Source organism: Monodon monoceros, unplaced genomic scaffold, assembly GCF_005190385.1.
Source record: "Monodon monoceros isolate NGI ecotype Baffin Bay Population unplaced genomic scaffold, NGI_Narwhal_1 Super_Scaffold_19, whole genome shotgun sequence".
Taxonomy (NCBI): Eukaryota; Metazoa; Chordata; class Mammalia; order Artiodactyla; family Monodontidae; genus Monodon; species Monodon monoceros.
This window is the reverse complement of record NW_021703775.1, coordinates 81,585,384-81,608,176: the sequence shown is the minus strand read 5'-3', so window position 1 is coordinate 81,608,176 and position 22,793 is coordinate 81,585,384. Positions and strand designations below refer to the sequence as shown.

General features: G+C 43.6%; 1 protein-coding gene and 1 non-coding gene across 2 annotated transcripts in view; both read right to left on the bottom strand.

Moving 5' to 3' along the window:
- ADAM17 (ADAM metallopeptidase domain 17) overlaps positions 1-9,949 on the bottom strand; it is a 52,418-nt gene extending 42,469 nt beyond the window's left edge. Inside the window, exon 1 of the mRNA XM_029231499.1 lies at positions 9,635-9,949. Within this exon, the coding sequence (XP_029087332.1) occupies positions 9,635-9,731 (97 nt within the window). The 5' untranslated portion in view covers positions 9,732-9,949. The remainder of the gene's footprint in view (positions 1-9,634) is intronic.
- A 9,918-nt stretch (positions 9,950-19,867) lies between these two features.
- LOC114901163 lies at positions 19,868-19,974 on the bottom strand. Its single transcript, XR_003795045.1, has one exon. It is a non-coding gene; the product is annotated as a U6 spliceosomal RNA (small nuclear RNA).
- Between the last annotated feature and the right edge of the window lie 2,819 nt (positions 19,975-22,793).

Here is a 22,793-nt window from a genome sequence, read left to right as displayed (position 1 = left end):
GCTGTGTGCCAGGCCCTGGTCTAAGTACTGAGATACAGCACTCAACACAGCCAAGTCCTTGCCTAAAGCAGCACTCATTTTAGTGGGAGAGACGGACAATGCAAAAGAAAATCCACATCAGTGCCATGGTGTGAAAACAGGACAGCAGAGAGGCAGTGGGAAAGGCCAATTTATACAGAGTGGTCAAAGATGGAAAAATGCCCCACTGTCACACAATACTCTAGCAAATGTGAAGAGACACACTACTATATGGTTAAAGCAATTTAATCAAAGTCCACTCAAGGCTCTAACTCAAGATAAGATTAAAGTGGTAGCAAATTTCACACTTGCTGGGTACCACCCATTTTCTGTTAACAAAAATTACCTTTTAATTTTAATCCAGAGGAAAGCTGTTTCAGAAGGCATCAATCTTTAATGCCAATGGATGTTTATTGGTGATTTGGCCTTGCTAATTACAATGCTTTGAGGCACCAATGAAAAATCTTCAAGCAGCTTATCATTTATTCAACAATTTTTGAGTGTTTTGTTTCCCACAAGACACCATACTAGGTGTTCTATGTTATCTACACAAACACCTTGGGGTATTTTCCCCATTTTACAAATGAAGAAACAGACTCGGAGAGAATAGTATCACAAAGCTAACGAAGCACAGTACTAGGGTTTGAACTGGGGCCTGTCTGGCTGAAAACCCCAAGCTTTATTGATTTCAACTTTTGAAACTGCTTAAAAATAGCCTACCTCTTCCTGCACCTTCCACTTCTTGGCCTCCTACATTTTGACATGTCAATCAAACATGACCATGCCTCCCTCTGAATTCTGAAGCTTTTTGTTTACACCTTTTTTTCTGGCATTTTTTAGTTGTATTTGTCTTATCTCACAAATAGACTGTAAAATGGCCAAAAATGAGCTGTTTTAAAATCACAGTATTCTTACCTCACAACACCTGGCACAGAACCTTGCACAAAACAGCACTCGTTTGCTCAAATTCTCAACGCTGATACAATCCTTTAGCTCTTCGACTTCCCTGATACAGGCTGGTACACAGACTCAGTTTCATTCAAGATCATAATCACTGCCACTGAGAAACTTAACCTCAATTCTATAGTTTCACTGTCAACAATAGAGGCCAGCTGTTCTCAAAGAGTGCTCGCTACAAGCAGTCACCGTCTGGGAACTTGTTTCCCATCCCGGACCCCCTCAATGGGAAATTCCAGGTGCAGGGCCCAGCCATCTGTGTTTAACATGCCTTCCAGGTGATGTTGATGCACACTACTCCAGTTTGAGAACCACTGAACTAGGCTAAACTAAGGAAATAAAGTGAAGAAAAAGACCTTTAAGCACAAAGATGTTCACTGTTCAGCCTTGTATTAGTTTTAAGAAAACTGGAAACGCAGTAAATTAATACCTGGCAAATAGAGAAGTTATAGCATTTCCAAATGACCATAAAAAAAAAAAAACTGCAATCATTTAAAATGCTGTTAACAGGTTTTAAGAACATGAGGAAACACTTATAATATTAAATAAACAAAGGTAGATTTTAAAAACTGTTCATACTGCATGACCTTAACTATGTATACAAATAGGGCTAGAAAAAAAATAAGAGCAAGATAGTAACATCTTTGGTTATCCTTAGGTATTTTTCTATAATAAGCACTTTTTAAATGCAGCTTGCTAAAGCACTTTAAAATACTTAATATGTTTCAATTGTAATTTACTCCTTTTAATAACAAGAGGTCTCAAATTGGACTTCCGGGAGCCATTACAAACAGTGTGGTAAATGCTCTCTCTTTGTCCAACACCCTGAGCTCCTGCTCTTGCAGGTAACCTCTCAGATGCTCGGTATTTCACTGCACTTTACTTCCAAAATTCCAACCATCGGTAATCCAATTTTCTATAGCTTTTTCAACAGAATTTATATTTCCCCCCTATCCATATCCAAAAATCTTAAGTATAAACCACTAAACTTCTTACAGTAGAGTTTATGACAGTTTATACTAGACAATGCTACAAAAACTACCTTCCTTATCAGCTCAGTGTATGGTCATATTCTCCTGTTTAGAAACGCCACAGTGGGTGCCCAGCATGCTCTACAATGAGGACACTTTCCTTGCTTCCTACAAGTTGCTCCAGCGATCATCCTAAACAACTGAGCTTTTCTCATTTCGGCTGCTACAAACACATATTAGAAAACAGACACTATTCAAAAGGTCAGGCTAGAGTACTGTATTATTTAGGATCCCCTCCCCAAAGCTCTCTGCTCTTCTCTGCCACGTGTTAGTTTCCCTCACTGGGCCTCCTCTGTCTGGTCCTCCTTAGGGACCCTACCCTTACTCACTGCTTTTTTAATCTCTTCCACCCCCACTCCCATCCCTCCTTTCTTGCAAACACATTCTGCAGATATTTTCCTCTTTCCACCAGACCCCACCTATTCATTTATTCAACAAAAAGTTTTTGAAAACCTCCTACCTTCCAAGCACTAGGGATATTAATGGAGAGAAGGAGAGATACATTTCCAATACTGCGACTTTGGGGGAAAGAGCATCACACAAAAAATCATTATAAGGTATGTCACAAACCAAGAAAGAGGAAATGGAATTTAAAGAACACAGCAGGAGCATGACCCCTGTCTGGCAAGCCAAGGATGCTTTTCCCAGGGAAACAGCACTGAAGTTAAGACCGAAAGGATGAGGAAGCAGCCAAGAGAACGAAAAGAAAGGACAGGGTTCTAAGTAGACGGCATATCTGTGCTGAGGTCCACAAGAAAAACAGAACACAATACACTCAAAGAATTGAAAGCAAGTCAGTGAGGCTGGAGTGCAGAACGGCACCGCGGACATGAAGAGGTGTGAGGCTGCAGAGGCAGGCAAAGGTCTGGTCATGGAGGGTCGTGGAACTAAACAAAGGATTTTTGACTTTGGATAAGGGCAACAGCTATAAATTAGAAATTTCATCGTGACTGTGAAACCAAATGCCCCTAAAACCAAGTTCCCCTGCCAAGTTTGTGATTAGCCTCTCTATCTGAAACTTTATTCTCTTTCTTGACCTGACTCTGTTGCCCTCAGGATTGAAGAGTATCACATAAAAGGCAGGACTGAAACCAAGCAGGACCCTTCAGGGCCCTCCCAGATAAAAAAAACTTTTTTTTTTAATAAATTTATTTATTTTGGCTGCGTTGGGTCTTCGTTGCTGCGCACGGGCTTTCTCTAGTTGCAGCGAGCGGGGGCTACTCTTCATTGCGCTGCGCGGGCTTCTCATTGCTGTGGCTTCTCTTGCTGTGGAGCACGAGCTCTAGGCGCATGGGCTTCAGTAGTTGTGGCTCACAGGCTCAGTAGTTGTGGCTCGTGGGCTCTAGAGCGCAGGCTGAGTAGTTGTGGTGCACGGGCTTAGCTGCTCTGCAGCATGTGGGATCTTCCCAGACCAGGGCTCAAACCCGTGTCCCCAGCATTGGAAGGCGGATTCTTAACCACTGGTCCACCAGGGAAGTCCCTACAAAAGCCCTTCTGTCCCGTTTCTGGTTTGTAGAAAAGGCTTTAGTCTCTCAGACCTTCCCCGAGTTCCAAAGAGCAGATTCAAGCAATTACTAATTAGAGAAGTGATGGAAGGCTGAAACAAAGGGAAAACGGTCAAGAAACAATAGAGAGTCCTAGTTCCTCCTCCAGGGATATACAGAACAATCTGACACAAATCTTTGAGTTGTTCTGCAGGAACTAAAACAGCCCCCTCCTCCCAAGTGGAGGATAGTGACTACAAGCTGACCACAAGCACACAGAACCCAGACTGGTTGGAACCAGAAAGTTGATGATTAAGACTCATGAAAAACCACCCTGTTACTTCACCACCAACCAATCAGAAGAAAGTCATGCTCCCTGCAACCCTCACCCCAAACGTTGCCTTTAAAAACCATGTCCAGCCAGGAAGATGGATCTGAGACAAGCCTACATCTCCCATCTTCTCCATCTGTGCCCTCCCAATCAATAAACCTTTTTCTGCTCCAAACTCGGACATTTCCATCTGTTGGGCCTCACTGTGCGTCAGGCACATGAGCTTGGGTTCAACAACAACTGCAGTGTGCAGAACGGGCTAGAGGAGGACAAAACTGGAGTCTGGGAAATCAGCTAGTAAGCTGCTGAGCAATCCAGGTGGAGATCACTAAAAGACCCCCAGGTTTCTGGCTTGGATACCTGGGTAGACAGTGGCACCACATTCACTGAGATTTAAAAAAATACACAACTAAGAGGAGGTTTGGGGGAGGGATGTGTTGAAGAGAAAAACCATAAGCCCACTTTTGCTAAAGCCCACGATACCAAACCTAGGTTTAATACCTAACTGTAGTTTCGACCTTCACCAGAAAAGTAATCTTAACCAACAAGTTTGGAATTGTCTACTAATGAGGTAATCTGTCATAGGGGCCCCCTCCATCCCCCAGAGGAAGAAGAGGTTATCCATATGATAAAATCCTTGCCAGTTTCCTTCCCCCAAAAAAGATGATGTCCTAGCCTAAAAACAATCCTTTTCTTTTCTTTTGCTAACAGATCCCTTGCCCCACCCTTACTCCTATAAAAACCTTCCATTTGGTACAAACCCTCTGAGGCCCCTTCTAGTTGCTAGAAGGGATGCTGCCCCAATTCATAAATCGCCTAATAAAGCCAATTAGATCTTCAGATTTACCCGGTTGAATTTTGGGTTTTTTTTTAGCAGGTTGATATAAGGGGACAAGTGGATGCTGAAAGATTCTGAAGTTCTACACCGTATCTTGTTCCTTTATATACAGTTTGCAATTATTCATTTACATAGAACTTTTTTGCATTAAGTCATCATATGTTTGCAGTTATGTCACTGATAAATCACGTAATGATTTTAAGCAGGGAAAGAGTAAATCTGTTATTCTATGATTTTCAAAATCAAGATCAGTGGTTAAAAAGCAGCTGATACTTTGTTCCTTTTTTTATGTTCTCAAAGAATAAACAGAAGGCTTCCCTGGTGGCGCAGTGGTTAAGAATCTGCCCGCCAATGCAAGGGACACAGGTTCGCGCCCTGGTCCGGGAAGATCCCACATGCCATGGAACAACTAAGCCTGTGCACCACAACTACTGAGCCTGCGAGCCACAACTACTGAAACCCGCACACCTAGAGCCCGTGCTCCGCAACAAGGGAAGCCACCGCAATGAGAAGCCCACACACCACAACGAAGAGTAGCCCCCGCTCGCCACAGCGAGAGAAAGCCTATGCAGCAACGAAGACCCAACACAGCCAAAAATAAATAAATAAAATAAAGTTCCCTTTTAAAAAAAAAAGAATAAAAGAGGAAGCTGGACCTTCAGGCCTGCAACAAACCGGCTTTCTGGATACAGATATGGAGTGGCCTATAGATCTGATAAACCTTCTTACTCTACCCTTCTCTCATACCTGAATTGTTCTGTCTCCATGATATGCTTGTATGGCCACTGACTTTTGGTACAACGACACAAAATATTCCCTTACTTCATTCATCAAGCCAAGGCAAGTTCTTAAGATAAAACTGATTTTTAAATAATGAGGTGTTAGAAGAGTCTGGGAACACTTGTGAACTTTTTACTTAATTTCTCTTTTTTTTTTTTGCAATAAATTGCATCTTCCTGGAATTCAACTTGCAATTGTCATGCAGAATCCCTGTAGCACTCTGCCCACTCTCCACGGCTCTGCTGCACAGAGTATGAAGAGTTCCCCCAAAATGACACAGTGTCATGCACCCACTTCTGGTGTCAGAAGTGGAAAACATAAAGCCAGGGCTGCTGTCAAGTGTTTATTCTGCTTGTGCAGAAGACACATGAGACTTGACTGCTCTTCAATACTCCCCAAAATACGCAGGACAAGGGAGAGGCCTGGTCGGGTCACTCTGCAACAAGCCCTAAGCATGGGTGAATCCCTCCTTGGGACTAAGGGATAAGAAAAGAACAGTGCTGTTTGCTAGGCAGTGGACCCCAGAACCTGGGAACTAAAAACCTAATTTTATGGGTTTATACCAGTTAGGGAAGCTGGAGGGTGAGCTGCCTCAAATACTTCCTTATCAAGAGCCCTTCACCTGGGCTGGGACTAAACCTGGGCCAAGACTCTCCAGCAAGACCAGTCACATGGAAACTCTGAGCCAAAAATGAAAGTGAGCACAGCCCAAGGGAACCTCCAAAGAACCCTGGATTGATCCATAAGGCTCTGCAGCTGCAATGGATGCAAATTCGGGTTAAGCAATGAGATTACTTCCACAATTTCCAGTGCTGCTGCCTTTTCCTAGATTAAACCTTGTCTCCTATACACATTCTTCTAATCAAAGAGGTAAGTAATTTTGGACATATGTTTGAGGTACCTGTGAACACTGAGGTGGATACATGAGAGTGGAGCTTCAGAGAACAAGTCTAGGTCAGAGACACATATTTGGTAGTTACCCAAACAGTCAAATGGTAAGTGAAACCAGGGCAACAGATGAGACTTGTCAAAGCCTACAACTCTTATTAAAAGAGAGAAAAAAAGAAAAGGAGGTATGTGCGGAGGGAGATACCCATCTCCTTGGTTCATTTTAGGACTAAGTTAAGGGATATGTGAAAAAGCACTTCATTTCACCTCCCAACCTCTGTGAAGCCTCTTCCTGTCCCTCCCTCCCTACCCATCTTTTTCTGACTTCCCTCAAAGTATACTTCCAACTGAAAACACTCACCATCTCTCACAAATACAAAATGGTGAAGGATCTAAAATTCAACCACACTTGGCCTTGAAGGACACCCACACTTAATGTTCTGGAAAACCCCATGAAGGCCAAATGGAACTCTCCAGTTTCCCCACCATGGCTTTCTGCTTAACTCTTCTCTTTGTTCTACTCTAGAAATACAGTTTCTCTCTCTGACTAGTACAAAGGAGAACTGCGTTAAATTTCTGTTGAAGCAGGTGGGGTGGGTAAGTGTTTTAGTTTCAAAAGAATCCAGCCTGTAAGCAAAATTAACATCAAAAGAGGAAGTCAGATGTCAAAATATTGAGCAAAATGATGCCGTCAATAATGAGAAATGAGCACTGCAATGTGGAGAATCCCCATGCCAATTACCAAAGGTACATTTCAAATATGTTTCAGACGCAAATTTTCATCCCTCATCTGTGACCTACATTTTTTTTCCTTCCACCCACTATATTCTTTTATTAAAAGTAACACAGAGAAAACTCTTTTGAAATCAGTGACACTTACATACCCCAGCTATAACTTCAACAGAAGATATCATGACTAAGCTCAAATGACTTGTAAATTTCCTAAATTATGCAATTCATGACAGTTCAACTGAAAGCAGTTTGGGTGACGTGTAGAGTACTCCAAAAGCCAGATTCTATTATACATTTTTATTCTTCAGAAAATGTTGTCAAATCCCTAATCAATATTTAGAACTGCAGTTATGGGGTTATGGTAACATTTATAGGATAAGAAGGCTATTAAACAATAAACCATGCTCTTTAACTATGAAATTATTCATTGGCCTCGACCAATTCAATCTAAATGGTAGGGTAGAGTTAAGCAACAAGCTACATCCAAAGCTATCAAACAAACACACAAAAAAGTCATTCTTCAAAAGAAAAAATACCCTCAAGCCATATATTTATCACTAATTGAATGAACCTGACAAGTCACTACACCTTTCAGAGACTCATCTCACCTACCGCTTTATTTGAAAAACTAGACGGGATCTCCAAGGTTCATTTCAATTCTAACAATCTCTAAGTGCCTCCATCAGGACGGTCCTTATTTTCTCTCTTCAACTACTTAACCTTACAGCCTGGGCTCAATATCATCACCTCCTTCAGGGAGCCTTCCCTAACCTTCCCTGGATAGGTTCAGTGTCCCCTGATGAAAATGATACCCACCATAATGTCTTCTCTCACTCTCCTTCCTATTGTTCTAGAATTGTCTGTTTAGATGTCTCTATTCTACTACACCAAAAGCTTTCTGAAGATGAATGTAGTCTGATCTTTATATTTCCAATGCCACACATAAAAAACTTGCATACAGTATGTGTTCTTCAAACATGCAGTGAATAAGTGGTAAGTCTATGCATTTTTCTGGCACCAGTGGTCTGCACTCTGCAAATGAAAACACACGGTCAAAGGAAAAAAAAACCCTTACGACTTGTGAATGCTGCTGAGAATTGACCTAGAAAGTAAGGTTTTCTTCTATACTATGTGCATTCCTAGGATTCGTTCTACTTATTTTTCCACTTGTGAACAAGAGAATGATAACAAAAGTGAAACAGTTGTGTTAGAGTGGTAAAAATATAACTTTAATGTTTCAAAATACACGTTTATTCTTTTCATTAACGTTTATCCTTACGAAGTGGATCCTTACCCTATTCCTCCATCCTCACCACCCCTAACTCACCATTTTCCTTCAATTTGTATTAACTTATCACATCTCAGCACTTCCTACCAGGTTCTCCCAGGCCTTTCTTTAAACTAATCACCTGTAATCCATTGCAATTTGAGATAACCACAAAGCAGTCGTTCAGGTGAGAACACAACACCTTTAATACCCTCCGCCAATTACAATTTTTGTCCATTAAATAAGGAAAAAGAACTGCCAGGTAAACTAATGCAAAATTTTTATTGGCCATAAAGAAAATCTACACAGTGTCTCAATCTGCACGATACTATACTATATGGATTCATGGTGAGATCTGGGGGCCAAAACAGCCATGAAAAATGAGGCTACAACTTCTCACACTGGGAAAATATACTGTTTCATACTTTGTTACTAATTAATCAAGCTCTCTTACACGCTAACTTTTAACAGATAAAGGGCCCTAACAGGGGTCACTATACGTTTACACAAACTAACTCCCACCAAATTTCACATCTCTCAATGTTAGTCCATCCTTCAAATCCAAGCTCTTTAGAAAATCCACATGACCCTCTACTTTCTGGCCTCAAAACTGACCAAATTGGTCGTCCCTGATAATTTTTGTTTCAAATGGCAAGGAAGGCATTCACAGTAGCGGCATTACGAGCTGGCCCGGCAAGTATAAGTACCTTCCATAAGCTACAATTTAAATAACTAACACGCTTAAGATGTTCGCAAAAAGCAACTCCAAGACGAGTTCCCCAGGCACCGCCTTCCAACCAGATTACCTCCTGGTTACTAAGTACCTCCTACAGAAGAAAACCTAGTTCGCTTCCTTGGAGAGCCAGGAAAAGCCGTGCAGCCTTGGGCCTTCCTATCCTCCTCCACAGCCCTGCCTTTGGTAAGGACACAATACAGATTTGCTGCCGAGAAGGGCAGGGACCTGGACCACATCTCCCTCTCCGAACACAAGCCACCACCAGCCCGCCTCACCTCTGTCCGGAACACACGCCCAAACACGAACTCAGCGGGCAGACCCCTCCCAGGCCCTCGGTCACTCCCGGAGGCTCCCTCCAGGATCCCTGCCCACCCCGAGACAAGCCCATCTCCATTCTTTCCTGAACTCTGAGGGCCACACCCCCTTGCTACGCTGCAAACTTAGGGACGCGCCACCGTCGTCCAATACCCCGCCCCCAAACACCTGATAGATCCTGCTCCCCTGCTCTTCCCCGAAAGCTGCGCGCTCCAGGCACCCGGTGCCGGCCGAAGCCAGATCCGCAGGGTCTTTACCGAGTCGCTGGGGGGAGCCGAAGCCCGGCTCGTCCGGCGGTCGCGGCGCCAGCACGAAAGGAACCAAGCTGCTCAGGAAGAGGACACACTGCCTCATGTTCCCGGCCCGGCCAGCGGCTCCACCTCTCTGGGCAGCCTTCGCCTGACTGGGGCTCAGGACGCTGCTCACATTGGGAGAGGAGGGGATCCGCCCGGCCCGGTGCCTGCAGCCTCTTACTCTTATCGCGCCGCCTACCGGAAAACTCTAGAGTCGGGCTCCAGGTTCCCGGAAGCGTAGGCAGCGCTCGGAGAGGCTGGCTCAGCCTGCTTCCGGCCGCCGCCGACCCCCGCACCGCCCACAGCCGGGCGCCGCGCGGCATGCCGGGAGGCCCTCACTACCGTCGGCCCCGCGCCGGCGCGCCGCCATTTTGCCGCCCCCTCCGCCCGCCCCCTTGCGTCCCGCCGGGGCTCGGCCGGCGCCGCCTCTGACGCGGCCCGCGACGTCCTGACTCGACCCCCTCGGGCCACGCCTCTGTCCCTGGGTGACCGCCGCGAGGGAGGCGGGAGCTCGCGAGTAGGCCTTCGAAGGCGCACCCGGCCACCTCCCTCGCCTCGGTCCGACCCACGTCTGGATAGGATCCCTGTTACCCTTTTTACTACCTAGCTGTGGAAACCACCGTGGGGTCCAGAGTGGGCGAGGAGGAGCGCCGGCCCGGGTGGGCTCGGGGTGATGACCCAGCAGCGTAGTGCCTGGGACGAAGGACGGGCTCCCGGGAGCAGAGGCCCCGCGTCCATGCGCCAGCTTCTGCGAGACCAGCCTCCTAGTCGCAAATGGGGTGCAGCTTGGCTTTCGGGGCCCAGCGTCGTACCACCCGGGCATCTCAGGCCTCCGTCCGTTGTAACGGAAGAGGCTTTGTGGCGGGAAATAGGCGCTTCCTTGATGCCCATTTTCTCGTTGGCCCCGCTGTATGTAGAGGGTCTGCAAGCATTTCCAGAAACTAAATCCTAAACCTAACTCCTCGTCTGCCCGTACAGGTTCTAGGGAGGTCCAGCCAACTTCTTGAAACCTAATTCTATGCTTGGTCACTTTAGCTTAGACTGGAAATTTGCCAAGACACTTTGTGTTTTGTTTTGCAATCCTTTGCATAATTTTAGCTCTAGTGAGTGTTTATGGTACTGAATAAAACATTCTCATAACGTTGGACGTGAATTGCTATTTTGGTTCAACTAAAGTTTATGCAAGTACGACGGGACACATTTTCCACTTAAGAGTGAGTGGGACAGCCTTGTCTCCATTATGAAATCAAAAATTCTTAGGAATAGAATATTAGTCCTGTCTGGTCAAGTTTTACGGCTACTCCTAATAAAATACTCAAACTATGGTTTTGTCCTATGAATTTAGGTTCACTGTGGCATGCCTCAGTAAAATCTCAGCATCTTTTCCCAACAGTTATTATCCAGAGTTACTGGTTTTGTGCATTTTGGGCTTAACTGGACCTGTTGTGTTCATCTGAGGTATAAAATGCCTTCATTAAACATATACATTGATGGCATACCTAATCAAAAAGTAAGCAGAGGTTCACCTCTGCAAATTGTACATAATTTTTAAAAGATGTATCCCATAAAACATGTGACAGTTGTAGACAATTTTTTTTTGTACAGTGAGAATATCATCTTACTTTCTGAGCACCCAGACACCATGCTCTCCAGCTTATACCTTTAGTAGATCCTAGATTTTACTCTTTCTGTGTTTCACCCACAGCTCTTCTACAGTACCTTGCTTGTAGACGGCCCTTCACCATCTGTTTAATAAATGCCATTTAAAAAAAGTAAAGTTCCTGATTCATTTGCTTATTCATATCCAGAAGTCCTAGATTTTCAGAGACAGTCAAGGTTTCAAGTAATTTTTCCCATTCACAAATCAGGACCCAAATTATGATTTCCAGTTTGAGGTTTATCTTTCATTTATAAATTGTCCATGCCCTTTAGATATAAGAGCACCACGTGGGGGAGATAAAGAGCCAGAGGAACATAATAAGAGGGACACATTGGATATAACTAGTAGTCTGAGCCAGATGTCTTCAAACTTTTATACTCTTATCCCCAAAGAATTTTTTAAAAATATGTACTCCCTATACACATTTAACATTTTTCATCATAAATGTAAGTAGTTGCAAAGGATGAAATTTCCAGCATAATGTAAACACATTTATTTGTTTTATTTATTTATTTATTTTTGGCTGCGTTGGGTCTTCATTGCTGCGTGCGGACTGTCTCTAGTTGTGGCGAGCGGGGTCTACTCTTAATTGCGGTGCACGGGCTTCTCATTGCGGTGGCTTCTCTTGCTGTGGAGCACAGGCTCTAGGCATGCAGGCTTCAGTAGTTGTGGCACGCAGGCTCAGTAGTTGTGGCTTGCGGGCTCCAGAGCACAGGCTCAGTAGTTGTGGCACACGGGCTTAGTTGCTCTGTGGCATGTGGGATCTTCCCGGACCAGGGCTCGAACCTGTGTCCCCCACATCGGCAGGGGGATTCTTAACCACTGCACCACCAGGGAAGTCCCAACACTAACATTCAAAATTAAAATTCTTAGGTTTAAATTTACCCAATAGAATATAAATACCTGACAGATTTGATAGCCACTGTGGTAGCCAGCCTCCCCGATGGCCCCCAATGATCCCTGCTTCCTGATATTCACTCCCTTGTAGAGTCCGTCCCCTTCCACACTGGTCCAAGGTTGGTCTCTGTGGCCAATAGCGCAAAGAGGAAGTGATGGTATTTCACTTCCAAGGTTAGGTTGTAAGAGACTGTGTCTTCCATCTCAGGTGTTCTCTTACTTGCTTGGTCTCTCTTGGATCACTCACTAGGCAAAGCCAGCTTCTGTGTCATGAGAACATTCAGGAAGACTATGGAATGGTTCATAGGAAGAGAGGTGACCAGCCCACAACCAGCAAGTAACTGAGACCTGCCAAAGACTATATGCCTGAGCTTGGAAATGAAACCTCCAGCCCTAGGCAACCTTTAAGACAAATGCAGTCCCCCAACCCAACAGCTTGACTGCAGCCTCAGGGGAGACCCTGAGCCAGAACTGCCCACCCAAGCCATTTCCTGATTTTTGACCATCAGAAACTGGGAGATAATAAATATTGGTTATTTCAAGCTCCTAAATTAAGGGTAATTTGTTACACAGCCACTATTGTCTGTTTGAAAAACACATGAACAAGTTAACTGGATCCTGGGTTCCTCTCCTTAACAACAGAAGTGGTTCTTTTAATTTAGGATTTAATAAAGATAAGTAAAAGATTACTTGAGATTTGCTGATCCCAGGCTATAGAATGAATTACTTACAGTTTACTTACTGCAAGTGAATGTAAGAGTAAAATATTTACAATCATTAAACACCTGTTGCCACCTATGGTTCTGGAGTTAACTAGCAGATCCACATACGCATTGGTAAGACCTTTCATCTAAATGATCAGAGACATGGCTGTCTAGCTCTGGCTGAGTTTGGGGGCTTTTTCTTCTGTCATCCCAGCTCTATTTCTCTTATTAGCCACTATTTGTCCTATACCAATCCCACCAGTCCTTATAGATGTATAGATTCTTCATCACTCTATTTCTAAAATGCTAATTATTCCTACATCTGTATCCTTTTTTGCCAGTAAACAAATCTATGTGAAGTTAGCACTTCAAAAAGTGTGAGTTGGGACTTCCCTGTTGGTCCAGTGGTTAAGACTTACAATGCAGGGGGTGCGGGTTCGATCTCTGGCTGGGGAGCTAAGATCCCACATGCCTTGAGGCCAAAAAACCAAAACATAAAACAGAAGAAGCAATATTGTAACAAATTCAATAAAAAACTTAAAAAGTATGAGTCAATCCACAAATCTCCATTAGACGATAGATCGCTCTTACTGGAATATGACTATATACAAAGTCATGTACCAAGAACTATAGTTTCCAGGATTTTAGTTCAGAAATTTTAATGTATTTCAGATCCTTTTAGAAAGAAAAATGAAAAATACATCACGCACGGAGCAAAGCAGAATATTTGAGGATCCTCACTGGTAAACAGATGATTCTTCGGGAAATATTTAATAGGCAAAAAAATAACCAGCCCTCTTGAAACTGGAATAGTAGTTCCCCTCAAGTTCAAAAAGAGGAAACCAGCCATTTCATTCAAAATGTTATTTCAAGAAGGTTCATTTCTAAAATTTTAGTAACAATTTCTCTCTCTCTCTCTCTCTCACGTACACACACACTTTTTTATGTCTCTTTCTTATCAGGCATCTTTGTCTTTATCACAGCATTATCAATATTTGCAGCGGCTACTCTGTCTGTTGTGAGCAGAGGTAGCATATCTCCTATATATTGTATGCCATACAAAATGTGGAGCTGTGTTCTTTTCCTTCTTAAATCCCTTTCTCTCTCCCTAGAGATCTCGGAGTAATTGAACCACAGGAATAACTGAACACGGAGAATAGATTGGATAAAGAGAAAAAAAAGGAAACTTCTGCGGGCTTGAAATTACTTCAGGTCTGAAATGGCCAAAAGTCATTACTCTTGGGTTGACAGGCCCCAGAGAGGAAGCAACAGCCAATTACTCTCCAGTTCTGCAGTGGCCACATAGGCCTTAATTGAAAACCTGTTCTATTCCATCCTGTTTAGAAAAACAGAACTCAGTTGTTGAATGTTTAAAATCTGGTAATTCTACTAGCATTTTAAGAATAATACCTCCAAAGTGAATGAAATCAGAATCTCAAAGAGATAACTGCACTCCCATATTCACTGCAGTGTTATTCACAATAGCCAAGATGTGGAAACAACCGAAGTGTCCACTGGCAGATAAATGGATAGAGAAGATGTGGTACATACAATGGGAGATTACTCAGCCATAAAAAGGAAGGACATCTTGCCATTTGCAACAACATGGATGAACCTGAAGGACATTATGCTACATAAGTCAGACACAAAAAGGTAAATACAGTATGATCTCACATGTAGAATCTTATAAAGGTTAAACTCAAAGAAGCAGAGAGTAGAACAGTGGTTGACAGAATCTGGGGGTGGAAGGGGTGGGAATGGGGAGATATCGGTCAAAGGTACAAAGTTTCAGTTATAAAATGTGCGGATCTAATGTACACTATGGTGACTATAGTTAAGAACATTGTTTTGTATACTTGAACTTTGCTCAGACAGTGTTTTCTCTTAAATTTATTTGTTTGTTTATTTATTTTTGGTTGCGTGGGGTCTTCACTGCTATGCGTGGGCTTCTCATTGAGCTGACTTCTCTTGTGGAGCATGGGCTCTAGGCGTGTGGGCTTCATTAGTTGTGGCTCGTGGGATCTAGAGCGCAGGCTCAGTAGTTGTGGCGCACGGGCTTAGCTGCTCCATGGCATGTGGGATCTTCCCAGACCAGGGCTCGAACCCGTGTCCCCTGCACTGGCAGGCGGATTCCTAACCACTGTGCCACCAGGGAAGTCCCTGACAGTATTTCTTAAGTGTTCTCACCACACACACAAAAATGGTAACTATGGATGTGTTAACTAGCTTGATTGTGATAATCATCTCACAGTGAATAGGTATATAACATCAACACATTGTATACCTTAAATATACACAATTTTAAAAAATATATATATATACACACATTTTGTTTTGTCAATTATACCTCAATAAGGCTGGAAATAAAGTAATACCAAAGAGACCCACATCATACCTTTGATCTCAAAGGACTTATATCCTAAAAGATGAAAGATACATAGAAACACAAAAACATACAATGTGTATTGGCCTAAAAAAAACTGGTATCATGCATTTTTTCCTATTAATTTTTTTTTTTTTTTTTCGGTACGCGGGCCTCTCAATGCCGTGGCCTCTCCCGTTGCGGAGCACAGGCTCCGGACGCACAGGCCCAGCGGCCATGGCTCACGGGCCCAGCCGCTCCACGGCATGCGGGATCCTCCTGGACCGGGGCACGAACCTGCGTCCCCTGCATCGGCAGGCGGACTCCCAACCACTGCGCCACGAGGGAAGCCCTCCTATTAATTTTTTAAAATAAAATTTTCATTTTGGAATAATTTTAGATGTACAGGAAAGTTGCAAGATAGTACAGAGTTCCCATATACTCCCAGCTTCCCCTAATGTTAATATCTTACGTAATCAAGGTATGTTTGTCAAAACTAAAAAAATAACATCCGATTTCACAATTTTTTAAAGTATGTGCCTTTTTGTAGTCTTTAAAAAATTGTGACGTAAATTTTATGTCACATAAAATTCACATAACATAAAATTTATCGTTAGTGACATTCAGCACATTCACGGTGTTGTACAATCATCACCACTATCTAGCTCCAGAAGGTTTTAATCACCCCGAAAGGAAACCCCATACACATTAAGCAGTCATTCTCCATTACCCCCTTGTCCTGGCCCTTGATAACCACTAATAGAACTGCACCGTTTCTGTTCCAGGAGTCAACCCAGGATACCATATTGCATCTAGTCACGTTGACTTTGTATGCTTTAGGACATATAAAACTATTCCTAAATATTTTACTCTGTAGAGAAGTACCAGTTAATATGCTTAATTGGGGTTGAAGGAAACTATCCAGCTCAGTCCCTCACTCTTCTCTCCTCTGTACTAGTCTAACAGCCTCTGAAGTGACTTTCTTGCTTCTCGTTTTCTCTCCACCAACATCTCTTCTTGTCTTGGATAACACCGGCTAAATGTCTCTTCCTCATGGCATGTTTCTTGCTTCTTTTATAGTCTATCCTCCGTTTTGTCCCGCATTGCTGTCTACTGATGCTATCTTGTTTTTCTCCACAAGAGCATAAGTTCCTGAGGCAAGGACTATGCTACCTTCCACAGCAAGTAACACAGTCCTGTGCAGAAAGCTATTCTCATTAACCAAACTACTTAGACAATTTAATGCTTGTAATGGGTGGAACTGTGTCCCATAAAAAAGATATGTTCAAGTCATAACCCCCTGTATTTATGAATGTGATCATATTAGGAAATAGTCTTTGTAGATATAATCAAGCTAAGGTGAGGTCCTACTGGATTAGGGTGGGCCCTAAATCCAATGACCAGGGTCCTTATGAGGAGAAGTGACACAGATACACACATAGGGAGAACACCATGTGATGACATGGGCAGAAGTTGGAATGATGCAGCCACAAGCCAAGGAAAGCCAAAGGTTGCTCAAGACCACCAGAAGCCAAGAAGAAGCAAAGAAGGATTATTCCCGAGAGCCTTCAGAGGGAAAAAGGCTCTGCTGACACCTTGATTTTGGATTTCTAGCCTACAGATCTGTGAGAGAATAAATTTCTCTTGTTTCGGGAATTCCCTGGTGGTCCAGTGGTTAGGACTCACACTTCCACTGCAGGGGGCCAGGGTTTGATTCCCTGGTTGGGGAACTAACCTCAAAAGCCCCATGGTGCAGCAAAAAATAAATAAACATATTAAAATTCTCTTGTTTTAAGCCACCTAGTTTGTGATCATTTGTTATAGCAGCCTTAAGAAACTAATACATGCTCATGGAACACACCCTGAGATTTCCTCCCCTTCTACCTTTTCTTCTGAAATTCCTCTTGCCCAGAACATATTACTAGCTATCAAAAACCTACCTACTGGGGCTTCCCTGGTGGCGCAGTGGTTGAGAGTCCGCCTGCCGATGCAGGGGACACGGGTTCGTGCCCCCGTCCGGGAAGATCCCACATACCGCGGAGCGGCTGGGCCCGTGAGCCATGGCCGCTGAGCCTGCGCGTCCGGAGCCTGTGCTCCGCAATGGGAGAGGCCATAACAGTGAGAGGCCCGCGTACCGCAAAAAAAAAAAAAAAAAACGAAAAAAAAAACCTACCTATCCTTCAGTGGCCATCTTAAGAGACTTTGTGGGTTCCAGGTCTCCTTCACAATTTTTTAGTAGTTGTCGCCTTTTGAAGATCCCATGGTAACTGATAAAGAGTAGGCAGAGACCTATTAACCAATAGACTTTTAGGAGACTTTTTTTTTTATTGGACACAAAGCATGTCCTAAGCCCTGAGAATCAGGCAACCCCCTAATGCAAGCCCAACTCAGAGAAGCTTCCGCGTAGATTTGATAAGTTTCAACATCATAGTCAATATTACCCCAGGTTCTGCCAAGTACTGTGTCATTTCCAGCCATGACAGCCCTCCTCAGAGAGGGGACAGAAGGACTAATGTTATCTGGTTCAGGACCCAGGTCTCATCTTTTGTTATTCCATAATTTATACTTTCACCACTCAATCCTGCTTTGTTCTTTGAGGATTTCATTAAGGCTTAGATGCTAATGGCATGGACTTTGGAGCCAAACAGCCTGGATGTGAACAATCTACCATCTGTTTGACACATCACTGAAACTCTCCTAGCCTTACATTTAAAATAGGGAATGAAAAGTACCTACCTCATAGGGTTAAATGAGAGAGGCTGGTCTTTATCTGGTAGAGATGTAGGGAAATAACTGTAGCATTTTAAAGCAATTTGTTGGGGCAACTGAATGATGAAAGAAGAAAACAGAAAAGCTATACATTATGCATACATTTGGTCTTCAAAGCCAGTCTGCCAGAGGGTCGCCAGCAGGGAAGAGAATAAATTTACATTTTATTTTACTTCTCCCTGCCTAATTCTAATTTTTAATATTAAAGCTCTCATGATTAATCATTATTCTTCAGCTGTTCCCATTTTCTCCAAGAATTCTTGAGGCCAGGTCATGGTAGGTATGGACTCAAGCCCCTCCCCCCCCAAGCTCTTTGTTTCTGTTCTTAGTTGGAGGAAAGCTCTTCTCATCCTGGGCTGATGCACTGTTTGGAGAAAACTTGCTATAGGGCATGGGGACTGACTCCGTTCAAGGAATCTTATTTCATGAATCTGTCCCCAGAAAATAAACTAACTGGTTAATATTCTTGAATGATTCACTCTTTGCTTTTTGGCAAATTCTAGTTTATTCTTGCTTGAGGGTGAACAATAAAATCCACAAGTTAACTCCCACATTTTTGACCTAACCCAGCAATTTAACCTTGTTTACTTGCCAAAGCTACTATCAAGTAGCTGTGTGCCTGGCTTCCTTTCCCTCTCTCCTCTCCCCCTGTCCTGCCCACTGGCAGAGAGCCTCTCGTGAATTATAAGATGCTCAAGAGATCAGACAGCAGGAGATTGAAAAAGAAGCAAAGCCATGGGTAGACAGGCCCTGAAAGAAAAGTGTTAGGATCTTAGTGGAGTGCTTTTTATGCCTTTGAAATAGCCAGTTAATTTTCCAGAGGGATGTTGGCTTGGGGCCAGAGGGGGTTGGTGCTCAATAAAAATTTATTACACAAACAAGCAAATTTAGGCTTAGAGCGTGCTAGCTGATTAGGAATGAGCTTGTCCTTCTTCTATAAAAGCGTATTGTTTACCCACATTGTGGCTTAGGAAAAGGAGGTACAATCAGGTGCGGGGTGTCTGCAGGCTCTTTAAGGGGACAGCACTCACTTACATTGTAGTTGATGCGAATGGTGTCCTCAGAGTTGGGCAGTGGGTGGTCTCCAAGCTGACCATGACATCCCTGCAGGGAGCTAAGAGGTCAGGGTCTAGGATCCCAATCAATGAGAGATCTACTTGTAAAAACACCTTAGAATCTAGACAACAGAAAGAAGCACTCTTGATTCCACACTGTTCAGATTATGCATGAAAATCAGGGAGAACTCCCTGTCCAGTGGTGCCTCTCTCCAGAGCAGAGGTTCCCTAATTCTGATCTGCGTGGCCACTGTGCAGTCCTGTGCTCTGCTTCTGAGGGACCAGTCACACTGAAGAGCCTGAATGTAACAGAGTTGCCTGGGGGGACATTACCATTTATTTACTGGCTTGCTCTGAAGCAGTACAGACCAGACAAATAAGTCGATGCAGAATTACAACGCTAGCTTATTTTTAGTATCATGTACAGCCCTCAATATTTCATCACTACAACTATCTGGTTATGTAATGATTTTTTTAACATATTTATTGGAGTATAATCGCTTTACAATGGTGTGTTAGTTTCTGCTGTATAACAAAGCGAATCAGCTATACATATACATATATCCCCATATTTCCTCCCTCTTGCGTCTCCCTCCCACCCTCCCTATGCCGCCCCTCTAGGTGGTCACAAAGCACCGAGCTGATCTCCCTGTGCTATGCAGCTGCTTCCCACTAGCTATTTCACATTTGGTAGTGTATATATGTCCATGCCACTCTCCCACTTCGTCCCAGCTTACCCTTCCCCCTCTCAAAAATATGGAATGCTTCATGAATTTGCATGTCATCCTTGCGCAGGGGCCATGCTAATCTTCTCTGCATCGTTCCAATTTTAGTCTATGTGCTGCTGAAGTGAGCACTGTAGATTTATACATTCTGCCTTGTTCTGGAAATAATTTCAAAGTAGACATCCATTAAAAACTCCAGTTAGTGTCAAAGATGTGAATTTTAAATAAACAAGGGAATGTGTGTGTCATCCAGTTTGGTGATGTTTTCAAGTCTTTTTTTGGGTTGTTGTTGTTTTTAGCTGTAGCGCTCTAGCTCCAAAAGAAATCTTTTGCAGAAACTTAATGTGTCAAATAGATCAAAGGAGAGCACTGGGTTTGAAGTACTCCTGGATTTCAAACTTCGGCATGCATCGTGATCACCTGGAGAGTTTGCTAAAACTCTCCATAGATTTCATAGAATCCCTAGGCCTTCCTGAAGTTTACAGAAAGTAGTTCATTGATTTTCCCAAAGTCCCACAGCAAGTTAATAGCAGGAATGACAGGCCAGGACTCAGATCTCCAGTCCATGGCTTTGTTGCCTAAACGGTGGTAACTCTTTACACAACTCCTGAAAATGGGCTCTGGCTGAGGCCGGCTAGTTTCTGACTGTCATCTGACAGGTGAGTGTGCAATCCAACAGTTGGTAGTAACAGGACCATCCACCCAGCAGAATATACACAGAACAGCTGGAAGGCCCGTCATTCACCACTTGTCACCTCCGATGCCTCCACAACAGGGTACTCAAGTTGAGCACAGAATGCAAAATTCAAGAGTGAGGCATCTATTTCGAGAGAATGAGAGGGTACAGTGCTCTTTCTACAGTTAAGAGCTCTTAGCCCCTGGAGAGGTACAGGGATATTTGCCCTTGAGTCTTCTTAAGAAGAGAAATACTGGGAGGGCAGCCTGATCTGGGTTTGCAACCTCTTATTCTATTGGGTTGGCCAAAAATTTATCTGGGTTTTTCTGTAACAACATACAGAAAAACTCGAATGAACTTTTTGGCCAAGCCAATAGTTTAGCCTATAAAGAACTAAGGAGAAAGAGACTAGTATACTTGTTTCTATCTAAGAAGTACTATCTCCCCAGAGCCATCAGGAATTTTCATCACTTATTTTTTTGGCTGTGTTGGGTCTCTGTTGCTGAGCGCGGGCTTTCTGTAGTTGCTGCGAGCAGGACCCACTCTTTGTTGTGGTGTGTGGGCTTCTCACTGAGGTGGCTTCTCTTGTTGCGGAGCACCGGCTGTAGGGCACACAGGCTCAGTAGTTGTGGCGCACGGGCTTAGCTGCTCCAGGGCATGTGGGATCTTCCCAGACCAGGGCTCGAACGCACGTCCCCTGCATTGGCAGGTGGATTCTTAACCACTGCGCCACCAGGGAAGCCCCTCTAGCTTATCTTTAAGAAAGAAAGCTCATTTGCATTTTATTTTGCCCTGAATCAACAATTTAGGATTGATGAATCAGAACAGAAGGAACTCAAGTGCTCTACCTTGTAACAGGAATATTGGGCCTCTAGTTTGACCCTGGTGACCCACAGAGCCATTAGTCAGCTTACATGGTGCCCTAACAAGTTTCTGGGCCTCCCGCCCACTGTTGATACATCCCTGGCTTCCTGCCTCAAGCTTTAGGCCAGTCTCCCAACACTGATCTCCCATTAATACTGAACGCAGACCTCTAACCTCACATCCACCAGCCAGATGGATCCTCCTTACCTAAAACCTTAAGGATCAGTTCTAACTCACCTCCACGGCATCTTGTCAAATCACGAAATCTGCTTGTTGAGTATTAGAGTATAACTGTATTTTATTTTTACTTTTTTTCTGTTTTTTGGCCACACTGCACAGCTTGTGGGATTTAAATTCCCCCAACAGGGATCAAACCTGGGCCCTTGCCACTGAGAGCACAGAGTCCTAACCGCTGGACCACCAGGGAATCCCCTATTTTTACTTTAAATACAAAACCATTAACATGGGCATGACTTAGAGTCGAGGCAGAGTGAACCGGAGCCTCCTGTGCTCTTCTGCATAATCAACCCGATCAACTTCAGTTGCTCACAGGAAGGCCCTCTCATTTCATTAGCCTCAGGTGGGCACAAATCTCAACCGTGTGCTGCTAGATTCAGAATCATTTAACTGACTTTTTACTCCCCTGCTGTGAAAATCACCTGATCTTTTCTTTGGCCTTAATTGTTCATGCTTCCTTAAGGCAGTCGTTTCCTAAGTACCTACCAAGCCCTGATCATTAGCATCAGCGTCGCCTGGGAAGTTGCTGGAAACGCACATTATCTATGGGCCCTACCTCAAGCCTACTGAATCAAAATCTGTTTTAGCAAACTCTCCAGGTGATCACGATGCATGCCGAAGTTTGACAATTACGGCCTTGTGGCGCTATCAATCACTGAAGTTACCTGTTGAGAAACAAAGGCATTTCCTCTTGGTACTTGTTCTTGATTTTTTTCTCATGTCAACAGAACCACCTTTCCCCATCTGCTCCATCAGTGAGTGCTAATTAGAAGCAAAACCGCTGCTTACGTTTTTTTTTTTTTTCGGTCATTTTCTTTTTGTGTCTACTCTGCCCTTGAAAATCTAGGGCAATAGGTCTGCTCCAAGTGTGGTCCCACGGTTTTCTCTTCCACAAGACTAGTTTCACTTTATTAGAACTTTCCAATTCTGAAATTAGGTTGTCCTGCTGCTCACCGAGTATTCCACATATGTATATCTCACAACCCATTTACACTTGGAAATATTTTCACATATTGGCTCACAGGTCGGGCAGGTGTCTCTTTCATAGGTAAGAAAACTGAAGCTGAGAGAGATTAAAAAAGCGGCAAAGCTGCAACTACGAGTACCCAGTATAGTCCTTGGCTCATAACAGGCACTCAATATACTTAACGAGTAAGTGAATGAACGAATGCTT